The sequence below is a fragment of the Alexandromys fortis genome, unplaced genomic scaffold (assembly GCF_014885135.2).
Source record: "Alexandromys fortis isolate MF-2015 unplaced genomic scaffold, M_Fortis_MF-2015_v1.1 scaffold_148, whole genome shotgun sequence".
NCBI lineage: Eukaryota > Metazoa > Chordata > Mammalia > Rodentia > Cricetidae > Alexandromys > Alexandromys fortis.
In genome coordinates, this window is record NW_026068019.1 from 2,774,437 (window position 1) to 2,798,185 (window position 23,749).

The 23,749-nt window shown below is 45.3% G+C and overlaps 1 protein-coding gene across 6 annotated transcripts in view; it reads right to left on the reverse strand.

Annotated features, from left to right (window-relative positions):
* Positions 1–1,493: 1,493 nt before the first annotated feature.
* Positions 1,494–23,749, reverse strand: part of Nlrc4 (NLR family CARD domain containing 4) — a 33,610-nt gene continuing 11,354 nt past the window's right edge. For all 6 annotated transcript variants that reach the window (XM_050162951.1, XM_050162950.1, XM_050162949.1 and 3 more), the window contains 7 exons: positions 22,328–22,588; positions 19,072–21,066; positions 18,040–18,132; positions 13,220–13,390; positions 11,189–11,281; positions 8,621–8,788; positions 1,494–4,209 (listed from right to left, as the gene is read on the reverse strand). In XM_050162951.1, coding sequence (XP_050018908.1) covers positions 3,917–4,209; positions 8,621–8,788; positions 11,189–11,281; positions 13,220–13,390; positions 18,040–18,132; positions 19,072–21,066; positions 22,328–22,588 — 3,074 coding nt within the window. In that variant the 3' untranslated portion in view covers positions 1,494–3,916. The remainder of the gene's footprint in view (positions 4,210–8,620; positions 8,789–11,188; positions 11,282–13,219; positions 13,391–18,039; positions 18,133–19,071; positions 21,067–22,327; positions 22,589–23,749) is intronic.

Here is a 23,749-nt window from a genome sequence, read left to right on the forward strand (position 1 = left end):
CTTCGTCCCTCCAGTGCTCCGCGTGTCTGCCCATGGGAAATGAAAGCCTAAGTGTCCATTTGAAAAGTAAAAGTCTCTTTTATAGCTTTTCTAAGCTTAATTGGTACATTTTTGAGGTCCTCCTGATCATTTCTTGCTAAATAAAAAGCAAAAGTTTTTATCAGAAATTGTGAGACATATTCTACTACATAGCACAATTTAACTCTTTTTAGTCTTCTGAAGCAGGGCCTTGCTGTATAGACCAGGCTGGCTTCAAACTCATAATCCTCCTGCCTCAGTCTTCCAAATGCTGGGATGTAGGTTTTGAGCCACCATACAGGTATATTCTACATTTTAAAATAATGGGTTTTGAATAAAGTTTTTCCATTTACAAATGTAAGTACATTTGTAGATAGTCCACTCTTCTCAGTGTTTTTTTTTTGTTTTTTTTTTTTTTAAATATTTATTTATTATGTATACAATATTCTGTGTGTATGCCCGCAGGCCAGAAGAGGGCACCAGACCCCATTACAGGTGGTTGTGAGCCACCATGTGGTTGCTGGGAATTGAACTCAGGACCTTTGGAAGAGGAGGCAATACTCTTAACCTTCTGAGCCATCTCTCCAGCCCTCTTCTCAGTGTTTTATTTGGTTACAAATACCAAACCTTTGGTAAAATGGAATGAATTAAAAAACAAATTCCAGTTTTCTATGTTACATTTAGTCAATTGTCCATTGACTACAATAGCTAGACTTTGGTTTTGAATGAGTAAGTTTATTAAGATTATAGCAAGTCAAGGTAAAAAAAAAAAAAAAAAAAAAAAAAAAAAAACAGCAAGAGATAGGAAGATAGGTAGCAAGACATCATCAGCCGGGCGCCGGGAACATCCGACTGAAACCCCCTGGGGAGCTCCTGTAAGGCGGCCAGCCGCAGAGCTGTAGAGTCTGGCAGAGCAGAGTGTCCCTTCTAGGGAGGCTTCCAAGCGAAAGACAATTAGCAACAGAGATAAAATCATCTGGTGAGAGGCAACCGCACCCTACAGACGCACCTGGGAACTAAAGGAGACTACAGTTCCTGACTGAGCTTCTCTCCCTCCTCGGGCACCTCCGTATCAGGGGCAAACTGCTAACCCCTCGTGGAAGTGGCTCACCTAGCTGTTCTCAGGGCGCATGCTCTAACCTTGGGCTGCTTTGCTGTTCTCCCTCTCTGTCTGTCCGTCCCCAGATGGGGTGTCGGAGGACGCTTTGAGACTTGTTTGGGTCTGAAATGGGAGTGGGGTGACCCCACTTCCACAGCACCTTCTTAGCTTAAACGAACACATGGCAGTTTACTGATGTAACCTATGTTACATAAACACCAACAGTAATGGAAGTTTTGTCTCATTTTAATAAACTAGCTTTAAAATGTTTCATTTTATGAATAAAACATCATATACATGTATATACATGCAGATAGATAGATAGATAGATAGATAGATAGATAGATAGATAGATAGATAGATAGATAGAGTTTTGATTTGTTTTGTTTAGTTTTTTAAGACAGATTCTTTTTGTGTAGTCCTGGCTGTCCTGGAACTCACTTAGGCTGGCCTCAAGCTCACAGAGATCCACCTGCCTCTGCCACCTAAGTGCTGGGATTAAAGGCATGCACCACCACTGCCTGGCTTAAATATATTTTTTTGTTGTAAAATTGGATATTTTAGTCAAGATATTTTTAACAGACTTAATAATGGATAAAAGACTTTTATCCCAATCTTGGCATTCTTATATATCAATAGTTTTGTAACCATTTCTCATTTGCACAGTTAGGGAGGGAGGGGAAAGAATTAGTTGATTTTTTAATGATTGGGTTTAAAATTTTATATAATTAAAAGTGCACAAGATGTGTCCAATTGCTAAGTAGATATTATACCAAGAACTTTTTATTTAACAGTGAGCGTAACTTACAGACCAGCGCCCCGAGGTGCCATGGAGCAGAGAATGAACTCCAGGCTAACGCGGTTCTCGTGTTTCGTCCCCGCTACCCCCAGACTGTTCTGTGTTTACATCTTTAGACATTTTTTTTTCTTTTTCCTTTGTGGGAAAGGGTTATTTTGGAAGGTGGTAGACAAAAGATTAGAGCACGGTATCCCTCATAGTTCTGTGGGGTACAGAGATTAGAGCAGGGGATCCCCCATAGTTCTGTGGGGTACAGAGATTAGAGCAGGGGATCCCCCATAGTTCTGTGGGGTACAGAGATTAGAGCAAGGTATAAAAGAAAAGAATACAGTTTTCCTTCCCTCTTTAACTTCTGAGGTCATAGTTGGAATTACATACAATGATCTCCTGGGAGACATCCTGAGTTTCAAGCCTCTGGCTGAGCTGCTTTTGTGTGTCTGTGCATGTGTATGCGTGTTTTCCAGACAGGGTTTCTCTATAACAGCTCTGGCTGTCTTAGAACTCACTCTGTAGACCAGGCTGCCCTCGAACTCAGATCTGCCTCCCGAGTGCTGGGATTAAAGTGCGCCACCACCACCCAGTAGGTTGCGCTGCTTTTGAACTGTCAATTTTTACTTGACCACAGATGCCCATTTGGGACTGGTGGATGGCTTAGCAGATAAAGACACTTATTACCACAAAGCCCGATGACTGGATGTCGAGGACCGGCCTCAACAAAAACATTTCTTACCAGGGTAGAGGCATGGGAATTGAAGAAATATAAGTAAAGATTATGATGCATAAAAATAATAAGACAGAAAACATAGAAAGTATCAGGAGGGCATTCCAGTGACTGAAATCCTGAAATTTACCCGTGTTTATTTTTCTATAGCCTTTAAACCCAACCTAAACTGCGGGAGAAGGTAACAAAAGCCTTTATTAACATGATACAAAAGGATAACTCACACAGTCAATGGCCTTACCTCTCTGAAACATCAAATCATTAGCATTTTGTCATCTTGGTTGCTGAGGTGCTCTCGGTCCCTATTTTGAAGACCGCCCTTTCCCAGGTGACCTCATAGTTACTGAGAAAGGAGCAGAAATACATTTGCATATCCTGACCAGCCCTCAGGATGGCACTGAGCTGTCTTAATTTCCAAAGAGCTAGGCACCACCTCCTGACTGAGGAGGTGCAATTACGCCTGTCAGTCTCCAAACCCTCTGACCGGCAGACAGGGTGGAAATGGGCCTGCATTTTTTGGCCAATACAGTTCCTCCCTTTTTATTAATTTTAACAAAGCCTGTGCTTTTGCAATAGGACAGATGATTGCCACTCGCACATACAGATGAGTGTTTGTTTTACGGAACACGTGCCTTTCAAGTCTGGTAATGTCTCATGTGAGAAGGTTCTCTGTTCACTCCACAGTGTTTGCAGTAAGCCAGGTAATTAAGTAGCACGTATGAAGCTTATTCTCTAGACAGTTTTGGCTTATTTATTAGTAATTTAGTTGTCACATATCCATCCAGGACTCGCTGAGTTCTGTATAGGCCAGGTGCCGTACTGAGTACAGAGGAGCATGGTATATCAGGTTGTGACCCTGAATTCTTAGGGCCAAGTAACAGGAACGTGCACAGCAGGCGAAGGACATCCAGTTAGTCCTAAGTGCAGATGAGGCCAAACCCCTCCCTCTTCTTTGTCATGTTGGACTTCCTTCTCTAAGATTCTTTTTAAGGATTTTTAAATTTTATTGTGTGTGTATGAGTGTTTCGCTTGCATGCTTATGTGCATCACTTGCCTGCCTGATACCCAGGGAGGTAGAAGACAGTGTTGTATCCCCTGGAGCTAGAGACAGATGGTTATGAGCTACCTTGTGAGTGTCAGGAATCAAAACTCAAGTCCTCTGGAAGAGCAGCCAGGGCTTCTAACCACTGAGCCGTCTCCAGTCCCTTTCTCCAAGAATTTTTTTATCATCCACTAAAAGTGAAGGAGTCTCTGAGGTACTTGGTGGCTTTGGGTTCCCTTAATCAATTAATAGCTTAAAAGTGCCTTTAATGATACTGAGGTCATAGTCGTCCAACTCCCACCCAGTGAGCCTAGCTTCTTGCAGAACAGGTAACTTTGATAATACTTGACTAAGTTTTCTCACCAATGAAGCATCTGGTAAAAATTCTTCAGTACTAAAGTCAAAAAATACTAATTGTCTAAAGTTCTCAAATGCGTTCATGAAGGAAAGCCATCCATCACTGCTCACACGATTTCCCGCTAAATCCAACTGCTGCAGGTTTCTCAGAGGATTCATCTCCAGAAAGTCACCTGGGGGAAGAGGTAAGTATGTTAATTGAAAGACATTAAATTAAATGAGCTCTGTACACATGTATGAAGCATTTTTCCATTTTAAAATGACCATGTTTAGAGCAGAGTTGCGCCCAGGGAGGAAAGAACTACAGGCCGTCTGTGCCGGTGCCCGTGATATTTATGGACTCTGTTTCCTAAGGCCTAATGTAGATGAGCACAAAAGGTAGATAGAAGTGATGTGTGCGTTCTCCCTTAGTCTGATTCCTCCTGGAAATGGAAGTTGATTAAACACTGAAGTGTGAGAGATGCTGTTAGATATTGAGGAGTTGTTTTTAAAATTAGAGACCCCTCTGGGGAGTAGAAGTGTGAGCAGCAGCAGCAACTTCCAGAAACTATGGTAAGACGTTCCTCTGGGAAAGAGCACCTGTGTCCCTGCCAGCCCCCAGTACCATAACCTGTATGTAATACCCAACTGCATCAACCACCTAGGCTGCTGACCACTCGAGCCTTAGGCCCCTGCATCTGGAAGAGCCATCACCGGAGGCTCTACCCTGCCTGCACCTAGAAAAACAATCAACAGAGACACAGCCTCCAACTACACCAGTTGGAGAAACAGGGTCCTCCTGAGGCACAGTTTCCACATGTACTGATTGGAGGAAGAGATGGGTAGACAACAGTGTAAGAATACACTCAGCAACACAAAGAGCATATGACACCTCCAGAAATTAATGGTTCTACAGCAACAAGACCTGAACATCCCAATGCAGATGAAGCAGAAGAAAACAACCTTAAAAATAACTTTATGAAAATGATTGAGGCCCTTACAGGGGAAATAAAAAACTCTCTTAAGGAAACAGAGGAAAATACAAACAAAAAATTGGAAGAAATCAACAAATCCCTTAAAGAAAACCAAGAAAAAGAAATCAAACAGGTGGAGGCAACAGTTCAAGACTTAAAAACTGAAGAGAACACAAACCAAGGGAAATGGATAATCTGGGTTGTTGAAGTTAGGAGCGGCGGGGCTGCGTCCCCGGCACCCAGCCGCCCGCATGGCTAGCTTATGCCCGAAATAATTACACGGAAACTGTATTCTTTCAAACACTGCCTGGCCCTGCTAGTTTCAGCTTCTTATTGGCTAGCTCTTACATATTGTTCTAACCCATTTCTAATATTCTGTGTAGCCCACGAGCTGGCTTACCAGGGAGGATCTTAACCTGCGTCTGTCTGGAGTGGGAGAATCATGGCGACTCCTCCTCTAACCTTCTTTCTCCCAGAATTCTCTTCTGTATACTCCGCCTACCTAATTTTCTATCCAATAAAATGGGCCAAGGCAGTTTCTTTATTAATAAGAAACCATTCCCACATCACTGGGTAAATGAACAGGAACTATAGATGCAAGCATAAACAACAGAATACAAGAGATGGAAGAGAGAATCTCGGGAGTTGAAGATACAATAGAGGAAATAGATTCATCAGCCCAATAAATGTTAAATCCAACAGATTCTTAACAAAAAAATATTCAGGAAGTCTGGGACACCATGAAATAACTGCACATAAGAATAATAGGAATTGAAGAAGTACAGCTCAAAGGCACAGAAAATATATCCAACAAACTCATAGGAAACTTTCTGAACCTAAAGAACATGCCTATGAAATACTAGGTTTATGGAACACCAAATAGATTGGGCCAAAAAAAAAAGTTCCCTTGCTCATATTAATCAAAACACTAAACATACAGGATGAAGAAAGAATATTAAAAGCTGCAAAAGAAAAAGGTCAAGTAACATATAAAGGTAGACCTATCAGAATTACACAATGAAAACCATGAAAGCCAGAAGGTCCTGGGCAGACGTGCTGCAGACACCAGAGACCACAAATGCCATAATCGAGAGAGAAGAGGAGGAAGTGAGGAAACCCAGGTGAGGAGGTGGCTCCCAGGCATCTGCCTTCTCTCAGATCTGTGCTACCGTCTACTGAGACCGTCCTTCCACCCCATTTTCTATGCTTTAACTCCCTTAGACGACAAACTGCTAATCCCACACCTCTTGTTAAATGTATCTAAGTTTCTACCAAGGGAACAGAAGCAGAAATGAGGTGTGTCACTTCCAGGTCACTTTGAAAAGAAGTAGCCATCGGCTCTCACTTGTCTCCTCCCACGAGGCTCGACATGCCCACATGACAACAGCTATGACCATGAAGTTAAAAATAAGGAATGAAGGAGTCAGAGTAGCAGCTGTCAGGGAAAGATGTGCGGGGTGCAGCTGCCCCATCTGCTTGGACTGCACATTTGTGTGTTACAGGATGGGAAGGGAGTCAGCTTTAGGCTCCAGTCAGCCACGGCTGTGCCCAGCTCACCAGGCACACCGGCCCTCGCCTCCCTTTCTAACTCTTTCTGTAGGCCGTCAAAACTCTTCTTCTCCCAGCCTGCACCCCATTTTATTCCCAGCATAGCAGGAACTCAAAATGTTTTTTTTTTTTTTTTTTTTTTTTTTTTTTCCAGGTTGTGGGCTTTCTCCCCAGGGAGCGACTTCTTTCCACTACCCATAGGAATGTAGAAAAGTCAAGCTGCTTCTGTGGCTCTCTGCTTCAGTTTGAGGATCTTAGCTGAATTTCCTGGGTGATTATCAGACTGTGTGCAAACACAGGAAGGAAAAACAAGCAGTAGTCTCCACAGTCTAAGGACATGCTTTCTGGTGACTGGATCGGGATCAAACTAGATCCAACAGGAAGAAAATCTGGGCATTTGGAGCTTGGCCATCTATAGGCTTAGGAGACTGCAAATGGCCAAACTTCACGTGCCTTCCGCAGACATCTCTAACATCACCCTTCAGTTCTCCTGAGCCCCTGTCAGGTCAGCTGGCGTTAACTGTCAGCTTGCCCAAATCAAGAATCACCTGCAGGATGGGCCTCTTGGCACGCCTGTGGGGGTTCTCTTGATTGCATTCATTGAGGCGGTGAGGCCTGCCTACTGTTGGTACCGCCATTCCCTGACTGGAGGAAGAAAACTAAACAGCCCAATGCATGCATTGATTCCTGTTCTCTGTCACCAATTGGTGGATGCAATGTGACAGCTTCCTCAATTCCTGCTTCTCGTTTCCCCACTATGCTAGGCTGGACCCTGGAACCTGGAGCCTGAAAATAGGCCCTAAGTAATACATGATGGCACTAGCCATGTATTCAGCAAGCATTTATCTGCCGTGTACCACACACAGGGCATAGTCCTTGGCGCCTTGAGCTTACAACTTAACGTGAAGTCACCCACTAACAAGATGACCTGTAAGGTGCTGTGAGAGGGGACCTGAGAGCCCGTACGCAGAAGCAGCAGGCACTGCTCCTCCCCCGTCCCAGGACACCAGTAACTGGCCTTGTGTGCTCTAGGAGGAAGACTGGAAGGTTCTCAGTTGCCTCCAAAGCCACTTGCATGTCTGGTTTCCTGCACCACCACCACCACCACCCCTGCCCCCCAGCCAAACAATCAAAAGTCATCTCCAGGGCTGGAGGGTTAGAATGGAGTTAGGAGCACTTACTGCTCCTGCAGAGGACCAGGATTTGGTTCCCAACTCTCACACCACCCATAAGTTCAATACTAGGGGATCCAACCCCCTCTTCTGGCTCCATGCATGGTTTACATACACATATGCAAGCAGTCCTACACATAGAATAATTTTTTAAGTCTTCTCCCTTAGACACAAAGAGTCTTCTCAGCTTGTACCTCACTCTACAATATGAGAAGAGCCATCTGAGAGCAGACTCCAACAAAGAAGACTGAGTTTCAACTCAACACCCACGGAAAGGGGTGTTATTACTGTTTTGTGTCGCTGTGGTAGAATATCACAGGCTGGTACACGTCACAACAAACAGACACGTATTGACTCATGGCCAAGGCTGAGGGACTAACGCGCGGCAAGGCCTTCTCCTGTCTCTCCCTGTGGCGGAAGGATGAGGGGTGAAGAAAAGTAAGCACGAGCTCAGTCTTCCGGTCTCAATCCCATCTACACTTGCATTTCTCATCCAGGAGGGTGGGCCATGAGCTGACCACATCTGAGTTCCCACCTCCCAGAGCTGTGCCATGGGTCTTGTTTTATGCATGTGGTTTCAGGAGACATATTCAAACAACAGCAGGAGACAACACGGGAAAACAAGAAGGGGGAAAAAAACCTTCAAAATAAAATTTTTCAGAGATTAATATTCAATAGAAATAAGACCCTAGTAAATAAGAAAGAGGAAGCTGGGTGGTAGTGGTGCTTGTCTTTAATCCCAGCACTTGGGAAGCAGAGGAAGGTTAGATCTCTGAGCTCAAGGCCAGTCTAGTCTACAGAGTGAGTTCCAGGACAGTCAGGACTCCACAGAGAAACCCTGTCTCAAAGAGGAGGGGGAGCTCTGTTTAAAGTCAGTCTTTGCTCTCTTGGCCCTGTTTGCACAGACCTACCTATACTTCTGATCTCTGCGTCCCCGAGTCTCCAGTTTTTCAGTCCAAGCTTGAGGAGCCCTGGGACCACCTGCAGCTGCTTCAGCAGGCTGGGCAGGGTGATGATCACATCCGTACCCCACGGCAGCATCAGTGTGGTTAGCTGTGTCAGAATGCTGAGCCTGCCAACTAGAAACAGAATGATTCGGGAATAGCATCAACCTAAAATCTGCACAGGATGAGGATGAAGGAATGATCTTTGAATCTGGTGACCCTGTAGGCTGCTTGATCTTTACTACAAATCTACATTTTCTTGATTATTTTTTATAGAAAATGGCCGGGCAGTAGTGGCGCACGCCTTTAATCCCAGCACTCGGGAGGCAGAGGCAGGCGGATCTCCGTGAGTTCGAGACCAGCCTGGTCTACAGAGCTAGTTCCAGGACAGGCTCCATAACCACAGAGAAACCCTGTTTTGAAAAACCAAAAAAAAAAAAAAAGAAAAAAGAAAAGAAAAGAAAATATTCCAATATATAAACACTGTAGTAATCACAAAACTATTACTAATAATGCAACCTTCAAAAACAACAAATCATAGGATAGACTGCTTAATCCCGACCAGACTCGTGTGTTTTTCTGAAGTGAATTCCAGATATATATCACTTTGTCATAACCACGTGCCACTGTGGCACCTCAAAAATCTTACTGTTCCCAAAGAGAGGAAACAGAGCCGCAAAGACCACCCGGGGAGAAACGGTTATTTAGGTGTCTGGTAAAGCAGCTGTTTGCAGTTGTCTTGTTTTATAAAAAGAAAAATGCCCTTACCCTCCATATACACCTCTCTCTTTTGAGACATATCCTTGACGGGCTTGGAACTCACTCTGTAGACCAGGCTGGCCTCAAGCTCACAGAGATCTGCTTGCTTATTCAAGTGCTGGGGTCAAAAGCACACACCACCATTCCTAGTGAATGTCATTTTTACCTTTGCCATGTGGCCTTGATAGAAACTTAAGCCCACCCTAAAAAGCCTCTGTGTACTGTGAACTCGTCCAGTTAGTTGCTCAGAGTCATGAAGAGAATGATCAGCCTTTCCTGATCCTCCACTGACTGTCTGAGCATGGTGGTTTCCCTGCCTCGTTTTCCTGTAACAACATTATCAGAATAAAAATCCTGTTGGTACCAGCATTCAAGAGGCAGAGGCAAGCCAGGCGGTGGTGGCACACACCTTTAAACCCAGCACTTGGGAGGCAGAAGTAGGCAGATCTCTGTGGGTTCAAGTCCAGCCTGGTCTACAGGAGCTAGTTCCAGAACAGGCTCCAAAAGCAACATAGAGAAACCCTGTCTTGAAAAACCAAAAATAAAAAAAGAAAATTAAAAAAAAAAGAAAGAGGCAGATGGATCGCCGTGATTTCAAGGATACCCTGTCTATTTAACAAGTTGCAGGCTGCAGAGTAAAACCCCCTCTCAACACAAAACTCCAAATGTTTTGCTCATCTGAGAACTCATGCACAGTCCTTTGCTACATCCAGACAGCATAAGATTATTGCAGTCCTTGGATGACTCAGTTGATACAATATGCATATAAACCAGTCTTATGAGCCTGGGGGTACAAAAGGCCATATCACTGAATCCTTAAGCAAATTTATCGTCAGCATCAAACACTAGCTTCCTTGTTGTTGGCAAACCGGAAGAGCCTCAGGTACAATGAAGATACTGAAACTGATGACTCAGAAGACAGAAGCTTGGGCTTGGAGGAATGGTTCAACAGTTAAGAGCGTGCCCTACTCGCCAGGCGGTGGTGGCACACACTTTTAATCCCAGCAGAGGCAGGTGGATCTCTGTGAGTTCGAGGCCAGCCTGGTCTGCAAGAGCTAGTTCCAGGACAGGCTCCAAAGCTACAGAGAAACCCTGTCTCAAAAAACCAAAAATAAAAAATAAAAAAAGAACATGCACTACTCTTGTAGGAGACCTGAATTCCATTATTCCAGAGCCCAGGCCAAATGACTCATAATACCTGTAACTCCAGCATCTAGGAGATGGAACGCTCTCTTCTGGCCTCTGCAGGCACCTACACTTATGTGTGCATACATCCTTCACACACACACACACACACACACACACACACACACACACACACACACACAGATCATTTTTTTCAATTATTATTTTTTTGTGTATGAGTGTTTCACCTGCATTTACGTATGTGCACCCATCTGTGCCTGGTACCCACATAACTCAGAAGGCGGCATCAGATTCCCTGGAACTAGAGTTACAAATGTTTGTGAGCCATCATTTAGATGCTGAGAACCAAACTCAGGCTCTTTGCATAGCATCGAAGTGTTCTTAAGCACTGAGCAACCTCTCCAGCCCCCAAATTAAGTAAAACTTAAAAAAAAAAAAAAAGACGTGGGGCCACGTTCCTCAATGGCAGTTTAAGACAGCACTTGAGAAAGCAGTTAAGAAAACATCCTCCCTCAGGAAGATGAGTTAGCAGGGTGCGTGTGGGTCCCGAGGCCCAGCTGCAGGCTGTTCTTTCTGACTACCCAGCACGCATAGCAAAGAGCACACTGCTGGAGGAGCTGCCGTTCTTACTCAGTTCCTGTACAGCTTCACTTCCATCCTTTCCCAGGTAGTTTTCTGATATATCGAGAACGTTCAGCTTGACCAAATTGTGAAGATTCTGTGCTGGAAGAAAAAAGATAACATTTTCAAGTAACCATATATGCATTTACCAATATCTTTAGGATTCTGTGTCTTTGTTGTCTTTGCTGACGGCTATACGCACTGTTATTTGACTTGATTATTCCTCAAAGGAAGTAGGGTGGGTGGACCCCTGGTTCCCATGGCTTTGACTGAATGCGCAGGTGTCTCCTAACCCTATATTTGGATCAGTAAATCCACATCACATGGTGCCTGAAGTTGCATGGAATATAGAGTTTGTAATTCTAGACACTACTTTGTAGTTTATTCTTTATTGAACTCGGTTTGTTTGTTTGTTTGTTTAAGATAGGGTCTCACTAGGTAGCCTGGAATGGCCTCAAACTCTCAAACTTACAGAAATCCCCCTGCCTTTGGCATCTGAGTACTGGGACTGAAGGTGTTCGTTACCACACCTGGACACTTCTCACATTTTCTTAAAGGGATAAACTGTCTCACGTGGCTTTTCAAGGGGCACAAGTTTCCACCTTCAGCTGTTCTCCGTCTCAAACAACTGAGAACAGCTCAATGGTTCTTGATTGGTTTCTCACACAGCTTTAGGGTCGGAGTCTCCTAGGTCACAGGCCCTGGTGGGATGTGACAGGTAGTGGTAGGCACTAGGGATCTGAAGAACAAGATACCATTACTAAAACGGTACTTTGTATCACAGCAAAAAAGGTTTTACTACAACAAATTAAAGGTCAATTTCTATTTAAAAAGCAGATGAAGTTTTCATCAATATTTATATTTTCTCTTCTCCGTTATAGTTTATTGGTGAAAGTGGAGACATGAAGGCATGTTCTAATCATTTTATGTTCCCAGTATCAGTCTAGATTTTCCAACCATTGGCTTCTTCAGCTGTAAGTTTATATCAGTGTAAACATGGCAGTCTTTAGAGATTCCCAGCACTATTATACTCTTATTTTTTGATTTATTTTTATTCGTAAGTGTGTGTGTTTGTTTCTATGTGAGGGGATATGCAAGGGAGTGCAGTTGCCACAGAGGCCAGAAGGTGGCACCAAATCCTTTGAAGCTGGAGTTTCAGACCGGTGTGAGTTGCCAAAAGTGGGTGCTGAGAACCACTCAGGTCTGATGGAAGAGCTGCAAACTCTCCTGGCCTCCAAGTCATCTCTAGCCCCCATAGGATGACTTCCAGAGCGACACACCTTTCACCCAGCATTCACGAGGCAAGACTGATCTACACAGCAAGTTCCAGGCTAACCAGAGATATATAGTGAGACAGATAAATAATATTAAATCGATTTTCAAAAACTAAATCCTTAAAAATGACTTCCTGTATGGGTGTCCTGCCTGCATGCATGGCTGGGTACCACGTGTGTGCTAGAAGAGGGTACTGAATCACTGAGACCTAATACAGATGGTGGTAAGCTGCCGTGTACGAGCCAGGAATGGAACCCAAGTCTTTTGGAAGAACAGTCAGTGATCTTAACTGCTGATCCATGTCTGCAGCCCCAAACTCTCAATTTTAAGACATGTCTGAATTGAAGAGTTTATTGAAAAATATGCAAAGTTTTCTCTGTAATTGGTATGCATGATATTTGGGAACTCAAAAGACTGAAGTAAGTGGTGTATCACTGTATTCTAAGTCCATCATAACAGAGCAAAGGGAAGACTAGGAAGCCTATAACATGGAGGCAATCCTCTTTTGCCATCATTATATATGATGATGCACTATTATCACGACACTATGGTACCATGACAAAAATGGTGGAAATTGGGGTGAGAGATGTTTTTAGATGGGGAATTTAAAAAAAAATTTTACTTATAGCTTTTTCTTAAGGTTATAATTCTTCAACTATTCTGCAGTCCTCTCTTATTGCCATTAATAATTTTAATTCTGAGTTGGACAAAGCGTCCGTGTTCTGCTGTGCGTCCACTGAGGGACGCAAGGGTTCCCCTGATTACCTAGGGTTTTCACAGAATTCGCCGTCAGACAGCAGGCCACCAGCTTCATCTCTTGCAGGTCACAGGGTTCTCCCGACAGAGACTCAATTATGGAGTCCATCCCCTCCCCGATATCAGACAAACGAGTCAAATGAAATAAGCTCATCTTCTTCAGGTTTCCCAGACCTTTGGCTACGAGAAAAGGGGAAAGAAATATATGAGCAGACCACGTTTATCTGGTTAAACCCAGATTCGCGGACAGGAAGGATGACAACTAGGAAGAAACAGTTTTGTCTTCTTTTTCTTTCTTAAAGATTTCTTTATTTACTATGTGTCCACTGTTCTGCCTGCACACCAGATCTCATTACAGGTGGCTGAGAGCCACCATGTGGGTGCTGGGAACTAAACTCAGGACCTCTGGAAGAGCAGCCGGTGATCTTAACCCCTGAGCCACCCCTCGGGCCCTCAGTTTCATGTTCTTTTAAAAAATATTTATGCATTTATTTGTTTTCTACATAGGGAGAGTCTTGCTATTTAGCCCGGCTGGCTCAGGAGCTTCCTGCCAAGGCTGCCCCACTGCTAGATTCCAGACATGCTCTTTCTTCCTGGTCTTTACTTCCCTCAAGAGGCTGAGTTCAGAGGGGCAGCGGGTGCTACAGCCACCTGGAGGGCTAATGCCACTGCCTGGCCCTGGACTGTGACACGGGACAGACTGACTCCCTCCAGTGAACACTACACCGGGAGCAGTATGTTCAGCCAGGGTCAGTGGACGCTTCTACCCACAGTACAGTTGAAGGCGGTCTAGAGTGCCCCTCATTCTTAGGCCTGGCATTGAAGTAGCTTTCAGGATTGATTAGATAGAACTTAAATCATCAATACATATCCTGAGTCAATGGTACACATGAAATAAATACATGGTGACTTTTGGATCCTAGCTGTCTCCCTCTCCACTTTTTCTTTGGTATTGGAGTTTTTACCCGGGCCCTGTGCATGCCAGGCAAGTGCTCTACCATAGAGGTGCATCCCTCAGACCAAGGTTTTCTCAATCCCCATGGTTAGGAGCTTAGGGAAGATAATGTATTGAAGCATGAATTCTAGTTGTTCTTAATACTAAAAACCCAGAGTCAGATATAGCGGTTAATGCTGAAGATCAGAGAAGCAGAGTGTCAGGCACTAGAGAGACCTTTTACCTCTACCAGTGCTCAGACTGAAGGGGCGATCGTGTCCTCAGACTGCATCACCAGACTGTATCTGTCTCCTCTAAACCTCCAGCTGCAGCTGTCCACACCAAACCTCAGACGACCCTATGTTCCTGTCGCCTGTCTAACAGTCCCTATCACTCCTGTCTCCACCTTCCTAGTGCTGGGATTAAAGGCATGGGATCCCAAGTGCAAGGATAACCTTTGTGTAAATTCTGTTTCTCTTTTAGAGATTCAATCTTGCATAGCCCAGGTTAGCCTTGAACCAACAGAGATCTGTCTGCCTCTGTCTCCTTAGTTCAGGAATTAAAGGTGTGTGCCAGCACTCCCTGGCCTCTAGTGGCTAAGCTCTGCACTCTGACCTTTGGGCAAGCTTTATTTGTAAGAACATAAACAAAATATCACTACAATGTATGTGATTCAATCAGTAGTATAGTGGCATATTATTTGTGTTTTAATAAATAAAGCTTGCCTGAAGATCAGTACAAAGCAGCCGCACTTGTCAACCAGGCAGTGGTGGCACACACCTTTAATACCAGAAGCCACACTAGTTAGCCATAGAGGCCAGGTGGTGGTGATTCATGCTTTTAATTCCAACACTAGGGAGAAATATAAGGCAGAATGAGACGAGACAGGAACTCATTCTTTTTTGTCTGAAGATTTCACTGAGGTAAGAGTTCTCTAGTAACTTGGCTGCTTTGCTTTTCTGATATTCAGGTTGAACCCCAATATCTATCTCTGGACTTTTTTTGTTTTGTTTTGTTTTTCAAGACAGGGTTTCTCTGTGGTTTTGGAGCCAGTCCTGGAACTAGCTCTTGTAGACCAGGTTGGTCTCGAACTCACAGAGATCCGCCTGCCTCCCGAGTGCTGGGATTAAAGGCGTGTGCCACCACCGCCCAGGCTCTGGACTTTTCTTATTTGAGCTATAGCTGTTACCCAATGTTTGGGATACAAATTCACGAAAAAGCTGTTTGCCTGTGACTTTCTAGCCATCAGCACAGGCCAGAGCTCCACATGGGGCTTCAGTTCCACCCAGCTAGGTTTTTTTTTTTCTTTTTCTCCTTAAGTCTGTGAGTAAGTTTGGCATTTTCCTGTTGTAGCCTCTCTGAAAGTCTCCAGCTGCCACCCAAACTGCAGAAGCACCTGGGTTCCAAAAGCCACAGCACTCACCTCCCTCGACTGACTGGTTCTGCCTTCAGGGACCTCTGCAGCCTCCCTACCCCTCCACCTCCCCACCCCGCAACCACCACGTGTGCTTTTTCTGAACAATCTCTCTCTTCCCACCATAGGTCGCAGGCTCTCCCTGAACTTCCTTCTCATGCTGCTGCCAAAGTAGACCACAAGCCTCATGGTAAATATAAAATAATAAAAATGGGTTAAAGAAAGATATAAGAGCTAGCCAATGAGAAGCTAGAGCTAATAGGCCAAGCAGTGATTTAATTAATACAGTTTCTGTGTGGTTATTTTGGGGCTGAGCATCTGGGAACAAACAAGCGGTCTTCTACAGCAGGATTTCTCTGTGACTTTGGAGCCTGTCCTGAAACTCACTCTGTAGGCCAGAGTGGCCTCGAACTTACAGAGATCCACCTGCTTCTGCCTTCCAAGTGCTGGGATTAAAGGTGTGCGCCACCACTGCCTGGCTTTGCATTTGGATTCTTTAATAAAGCAAGCACAGTGTCCTGGGGAGCACTCCAGAGATCCTGGGCGAATCAGCAAGCCGTTCTAGGAACAGGTGACTTTCTGTGAAGTGGATGTACTGAAGCAGATGTGCTGAGGTCCTTTGAAAGCCTGGGGAGCTCATAGGTATGCAATGTGTGTTTGCTGAATTCTAAATCAATTGGATTATTATATAAGGAAAAAGAGGTCATCCACATTTTAGTTATTGTACAGAGTTATATTTGGGCACGAAGTGAAATGAAGGACAAGGCTGAACAAAGAGAGAAACATTTTATGCAGGGCCCAGGAGGGAAGAGAGAGAACAAAAGAGAGAAGGTGAGAAAATATGACGAAAGAGAAAGGAGAGCAGGGACATTGCAGAAAAGTGACTTCCACTCAGCCCTCCCATTTTCGAGGCCCTGGGCTCTGTGGCAAGCTATGAGTTCCACTTTTGTTCCTGGGTTCCTTCCTTCCTGCATCTCATTTCTCTTTTAAATTCTTACATCATCAAGGGGAATTAAACACTTGATGATTTTCTCTCCAAAAAAAGGTCACACATAAATGGGGTACAGTATGAATGGAATCCTGCTGAAGGATTCCTGGGAGATGGAGCATGACCCAAGAGAGCAAGGTGGTCATGAGTTCATAACACAGATTACTGGGGCCAGGGAGATGTTTCAGTGAGTACACACAGCACATGCACAATGACCTAAGTTCAAATCCTCAGAACTCAAAGCTAAGCATGTAGCATGTGTCTTTATTCCCTGTGCTCCTACACTGATTGGCAGGCAGAGACAAGAGATTCTCCAGGAGCTACTGGGTCATCAAGCCACATATACAGAATACAGCAACAGTCAACAAAAAGACCCTGTCTCAAATGAGGTGCAAGGTGAGGACAGACTCCACAGTCATCCTCTGAGCTCCTTAGTCATTGTGCTACTGCTGTGAAGAGACACTATGAGACAGGGTTTCTCTGTGTAGCTTTGGAGCCTGTCTTGGAACTGTCTTTGTAGACCAGGCTGGCCTCGAACTCACAGAGATCCACCTGCCTGTCTCCCAAGTGCTGGGATTGAAAGCGTGTGCCACCACCGCCAAGCAATCATGTCAACTCTCAGAAAGGAAAGCATTTAATTGGGGCTGGCTTACTGTTTCAGAGATTTCCAGTTATCCTTTGTCATTATGGTAGGGAGCATGGCAGCACAGAGGCAGACATGGTGCTGGAGAAGTAGCTGAGAGTTCCGCATTGTGATTCACAGGCAGCAGAGAGAGAGAGAGAGAGACTGGGTCTGCCATGGGCTTTTGAAACTTCAAAGCCCACCCCCAGTGACACACCTCCTCCAACAAAGGCATACTTCTTGATCCTTCTTAGCCTTTCAAAGAGTTCTACTCTATGGTTACTAAGCATTGAAATATATAAGCCTATGGGGGATGTTTTGTCTTTTTTTTTTTTTTTTCTGAGACAGGGTTTCTCTGTGTGGCTTTGGTGCTTGTCCCAGCACTCACTCCTTAGACCAGGCTGGCCTTGAACTCACAGAGATCCACCCACTTCTGCCTCCCAAGTGTTAGGATTAAAGGTGTGTGATGTGCCACTACCAGTACCCAGCTGGGGGCTCTTCCTATTCAAACCACCACACCTCCACACATAAACCGTGCCATGCACATGTCCCCCACACATAAGGATCTTGCCTTTTATAGATGCAACTTGTGCCAAATAATCTCAAACTAACCATTCTTACCATCGTACCTACAGGAATAACAATACTAAAGAAGGGCTGGAAAGATGACTCAGCAGTTAAGAGCACTGACAGCTCTTCCAGAGGACCCAGGTTTAATTCCCAGCAACCACATGACAGCTCACAACTGTTTCTAACTCTAAATTTGACACCCTCACACAGACATACATGCAGGCAAGACACCAATGCATATAAAATAAAAAGATAAATAATTAAAGAAACAGACAAAATATTAAAGAAACAAATATCTGACCTAGGTTTTTAGCATCTTCCTCCTTCATCCCAATGTTGTCCAGGACGAGCTTCACAAGGTTCTTCAGATTACCCAAGCTGTCAGTCAGACCACCTGCCAAAGGAAAACAGATTGGCATGTGTCCCTCCCTGGTGCTGTCCTTGTTTGCCACCACTGTCATTCCTATTACTAATCAAAGACTTTAGTTATCACAAAGGGCAGCTAGTGCTCACGACAGTCACATAAACATGGTTATTTTGTCAGAAATGGGTGGTGTACTCAGCTGGAAGCATGCTGTTCAAATTTAATGGAATTGAACAGAGAGATAAAAGATAGCCAGATATGGTGATCATGCCTATAATCCCAGCACTTGGGGGGTGAAGCAAGAGGATTGCAGTGGGTGTGAGGCAAGCCTGGGCTACGTGAGACCCTGTATTGAAAAAGGGACTGAGAAAGGAAAGGGAAAAAAAGTGGATGGAACTTAGGTGAGGAGGAAACCAGAGAAGGTAAGAAAGGAGAGAAGAAGAAAGAACAGGAAGTGAAGAGAGGATAGGAAAGGAGGGAAGGGAAAGGGAGAGGAGAGAAATGAGGGGAGGTGAGAAGAGAGGAGTGGAGAGGATAGAAGAGGAGAGGAGAGAAGAAAAGAGGGGAGGGAAGGGGAGGAGGGGGAGGGGAGGGAAGAGGAGGGGAGGGAAAAGAAAGGGAGTGGAGAGAGGGGAGGAGAGAAGAGAGGAATGGAGAGGACAGAAGAGAGAAGAGGAGAGGGGAGGGGAGGGAAGAGGAAGGAAAGAGAGGAGAGGAGAGGGGAGAGAGAGACATAAAACACGTAAATCTTTGGCAGCTGAAAACTTCCAGATTGCAGTTGGAGGCAGGAGCTACAGAGAGCCTCAAGGCAGCTGAAATGAAGGACAGAGGAAACACAGAGAGGGTAAGTCAGGTTCAGGGATGCGCCGAGAAGATAAGAAAGCATTAGAGCTGTTACCAGAAGTTTCAGCATCCAGCACTAGCACAGGACCAGCCAGGCTTGATTACATCCTTGGGATGCACCCATACCTGGCAGCCCCTGAGTCTGCAAGTTGTGGATGCTCAGGTTCTGGAGGTTTGTCACAGACGTGATGTGCTGCTCATCCTCGACGGTGAGGGCACTGGCTTCCACAGCCAGGGAATAGATGTTCTTGCAAGTCCGGAGGACTGAGCTGAGACTTCCAGCCACAGCCGCACATCTCTTGATGTACAACCGAAGGTTGGTGGCGGAGCTGAATATCTTCCCCAGATGTTTGATGTCTTGTTTATCCAACTTGCTGATATCCCGGAGAGTGACCTCTAGAGTCTTGAATTCCTGCTTCCAGTTGAAGAACAAAGACACAGCCCTGCTGGGAATGTAGGTTTCTGAGGGGCCTTCCAGGTGGACTCCAGGGTTGTTCTCGACAGCCTTGTCCTGGGAAGCGGTAGCCCTTCCATAGAAGTCCAGCTTCACGAAGTCCAGTGCGCTTACACAATTGGGTAATTGTTCAAAGAAGTCAAATAAGTAATCAGGAATGTTCTCTGAGTCGATGAATAAACTTTTACCGGTAAAGAAAGCTTCAAATTCTTGGCTCAGCGCTGCTTTAGATATGCTCTCAGAGAATAAATTGATGCCACACTCCACAAAAGAATTTACATTCTTGGCTTTCAGATGATCTTGCTCAGTGGTGTCTCTCATGCTCTGTAGAGATTCCTGCCTCCAGAGAGGCCTCCTGGGGACAGAAAGCCCTTGTAAGCTGCCATGCTCAGCCACCAGTGCAAGGTGCCTCAAGACAACCCTGGTGGCTTCTGTGGACGACCCACACGTGTAGAGGAGCAGATTGCCGTACAGGGATGTGATGTCGGAGATGGAAACCATTCTCTGCAGATACTCATTCCCCTTGCTCACCTCGGCCGGTTCTCTGGAAATCAACAAGCTGCTAAGTCTGCGTCCTGCTGTGTACTCTTGGAATGATTTATGAAAGAATTTATACTTGGCTGTCAGCCTCTGAGCTGTGTACTTACAGAGGAGCCCAGTGGCCACCAGGACATCCTCGTTCATGCTGGACAGATCCTCAGGCTCAAAGGCAAACCTGTGGGAGAACACGCCCTCCAGGGCCAGGTCTCCACAGCAGTCTAGGCTCCTGACAAAATCACTCTCAGCCCCACCTCTGTGTCTATGTTTGTTTTTCTTTATCAGGAGGTCGTAGAAAGTCTGGAACAGCGTGGTTTGTGTGTAATCTTTGAATTCCTTCCTGCCCATCTGGATTGCACAGGTGATCACCACAAAGAGAGGGGTCTTCATCAGATTTCTCAAGCACTTGGACACCTGGATCTGGGATAACAGACCGTCAGCCAGCTCCTTTATCAGTACTTCTTGGATGAGAAGCTGGGCACTGTCTCCTGTCATATCCCCAACCTCGGCAGTCAAGGCGCCAACGTGTCTGATGTGTCTCAGGCACTCGGTGGTGGTGGTGACAATGACCATGTTCTTAAAACGATGGTTTTGCTTTATCAGGTCTTCGATTTCTTGGCAGTTTTGGGCCTGGAATTCGTTGTAACCATCGAGGAGAAAGAGGACTTTCTGCTGCAGTTTCACCAGCATAGCCATGAACCCTGACTTGCTAATGGAGTCGGGTACAGTCAGGAGCTGATCACACACTGTTTCAAACAGTCCGCAGCCGGCACTGCTCAGGCGGACAAAGAAGACCAGTTTGAACCTGTTCAGAGCTTTGCACTCCCCAGAGGCCCAGAGCATGGCAATTCTCTGTAGCAGGGTGGATTTCCCTTTGCCAGACTCCCCTTCAATGAGGCAGGGGCTCTGGAGAGCCTCCAAAAGACTGCCCAGGGTTAGCTGCTCCACACGGTGATGACGATGGTCCTTCCTCCACAGGACAGGTTCTGTGAAGGTGCGCTTCAGATTAAAAATGATGTCGATATCTTGACCCAGGGGGTAGAAGTTCAGAAAGGCAGGGCTGTCATATAAGTATTTTAAATTCTGAGCCAGGACATTCAAGTCTTCATCTGTGTTCTGATGAAAAATACCTGTTAGAGAAGAGATGATGTTATGGAGGAGTAGATTCTGCATCGCCTCTGAACTGGCTGGCTTTGTGTCAACTTGACACAAGCTAGAGCCATCAGAGAGGAAGGAGCCTCAGCTGAGGAAATGCCTCCCTGAGATCCAGTTGTAGGGCTTTTTCTCAATTAGTGATCAATGTGGGAGGGCTCAGGCCATGGTGGGTGGTGTCATGCCTGTGCAGGTGGTCCTGAGTTCTATAAGAAAGCAGGCTGAGTAAGCCATGAGGAGCAAGCCGGTAAGTAGCACCCCTCCATAGCCTCTGCATCAGCTCCTGCCTCTAGGATCCTGCCTTGCTTGAGTTCCTATTCTGACTTCCTTCAGTGATGAACAGCAGTGCTGAAGTGTAAGTTAAATAAATCCTTTCCTCCCCAACTTGCTTTTCAGTCATGGTGTTTCGTTGCAGCAATAGAAACTCTGACCAAGATATCCTCAAAGCCCAGAGATCAGAGGAATGAATGGCAAAGGTGCCGAGAATCAGCAGGGGATGACTTTCTCTTTCTCTCCTGGTTCTAAGATACCATGGCAGGCTCCAAACACCCATCAGTCTCCCCGGGCCCTCTTCCCCTCATCCCTTCTTCTTTACCTTCCCTTTCCCTTTCCCTTTTCTTGCCATCAAATCTTACAGCAGCAGATGAGCAGAAAATGAGAGGATCCTTGGTCTCAGTTAAGAAAAGTAAAAGGCTGGGCTGAGAATGTAGGGTGGGGTAAATTTTAGTCAATTACACGATTAATTCATTTAAAATAGTTAAAATGAGGAGTTGGAGGTCCAGCTCGATGATGATGAAATGTCTGTCCCAATGGAAAGAGCAACGGTGACTTTTCCATGTCACCGCGGCAGGAGACAGATGACCGACTGAAGACTGCTGGCTACGTGTGGTGGTGTTCTAGTTAAATGTTTTCTTTCAGACAGCACATTGATATAGCCCAGTCTGGCTTCAACCTCTCGTTCCACCTTCCTCATTCTCCCCAGAGCTCCCATAGTAGCCGATGCCCCCACAGGCAGCATTCCACTTGTACTTTGAAGGGAGGCTATACTTAACTCACTTCTTGCCCGGCTCTGGGGTTACTTCTATGGCTCCACTGTCAAATGTCTGCCGTGAATGACTCAAAGTCCCTGACCAGTCACACAAAGGAGGAGGACGAGCTGAAATTCCATGGCAGGGACTGGGGTGTTCTGCACGGTTTAGGTCCTTATGGTGGGACAGAGGTGAGCAAAGCAATACTTACTTTGTCCAGTTAAGTCCTGATACATAGTAGAGTCCCACTTCTCAAGATACTTAAGAAAGAGGCTGCAGGCCTCTGAGCCCTTCTTCAGAATCATATGAATGATTTCTCGTGCAGCGTCCTGATCTACCTTCTTACAGCAAATATTGGCGACTTCTTCATAGTTGAGAACGCTTCGTGCAAACAGATCGTCTGAGATTTGCTTGGTAACTATGATGTTCATCCTCTGAATGAGGGATTGACTGTTCTCCTTTATGAAGTTCACTGAAGAAATGGAGGTAAATATTTGTTCATGTATGTATTTTAATCCACATGAAATATACATATCTGTCGCCAGCATATCAAGGCTGCATATTTTTTCCCTTTAACTATGGAGATGCCAGATGTTTGACAGAAGTACTCTGTTTGCCCTCAAGAAGTACTCTGCTAGTTGGGAGGTGGTGGCACACGCCTTTAATCCTGGCATTCGGGAAGCAGAGGCAGATGGATCTCTGTGAATTTGATGCTAGCCCGGTCTACAGAGTGAGTTACAGGACAACCAGGGCAGTTACACAGAGAAACCCTGTCTCGAAAAGCAAAACAAAACAAACAAAAAAACAAACAAAAAGAAGTGATCCACAAAACTCAGTAGCCCTAACTTTGGTCAGTGAACAAGACGGTTTCACTTTGGTGATTAAAATAGGTGGGTGATTTTGTTCACCGATACAAGAGTCTCTAGTGAGCGCCAGGTGTAGTGGCACCCACCTGTATCCTAGACTCAGGAGGCAGAGGCAGGTGGATCTTTGTGACTTTGAGGCCAGCCTGATCCATGGAGTGAGTTCCAGGACAGCCAGGGCTATGTAGTGGGACCCTGTCTCCAAAGGGGGAAAAAACAGAAAAAAGAAAAATCTCCAGTAAAGTTACAGTAGTGAAAACATGGGTTTCGAAGTAATGAATGGCCCTGTCCTCCAAGACCAAGAGCCATCTTAATCAGAGCCAGAGCCCCTCACAATATCGTACCCATTGACACTCTCCTCTAGGAGGAGCTGGGGGACCATTAGGCCCTCAGCTGAGATCCCAGCTACTCTCCCGTGTCTCACTCCCAGGCACCTGCTTCAACTTCACTCTGACTTGGGAGGAGCTAGAATAGAATAGAATAGAATAGAATAGAATAGAATAGAATAGAATAGAACAGAGGGTGGAAGGTTAACTGGGGAAGGTACTCTATCACTACATACACAGGGAGCCGTCATTCATGCTGATATAGGGCTTAAAGGCAAGATCTCTTACATAATGCTTCTATATTATGTAATTAAAGATGTTGTTCTTTGCTGCTGCTGCTTTAACAGGCCTCCCTATGTAGCTCTGGCTGTCCTGGAACTCACTGATGACCAGGCTGGCTCGGACTCACAGAGATCAGCCTGCTTCTGCCTCCCAAGTGCTGGG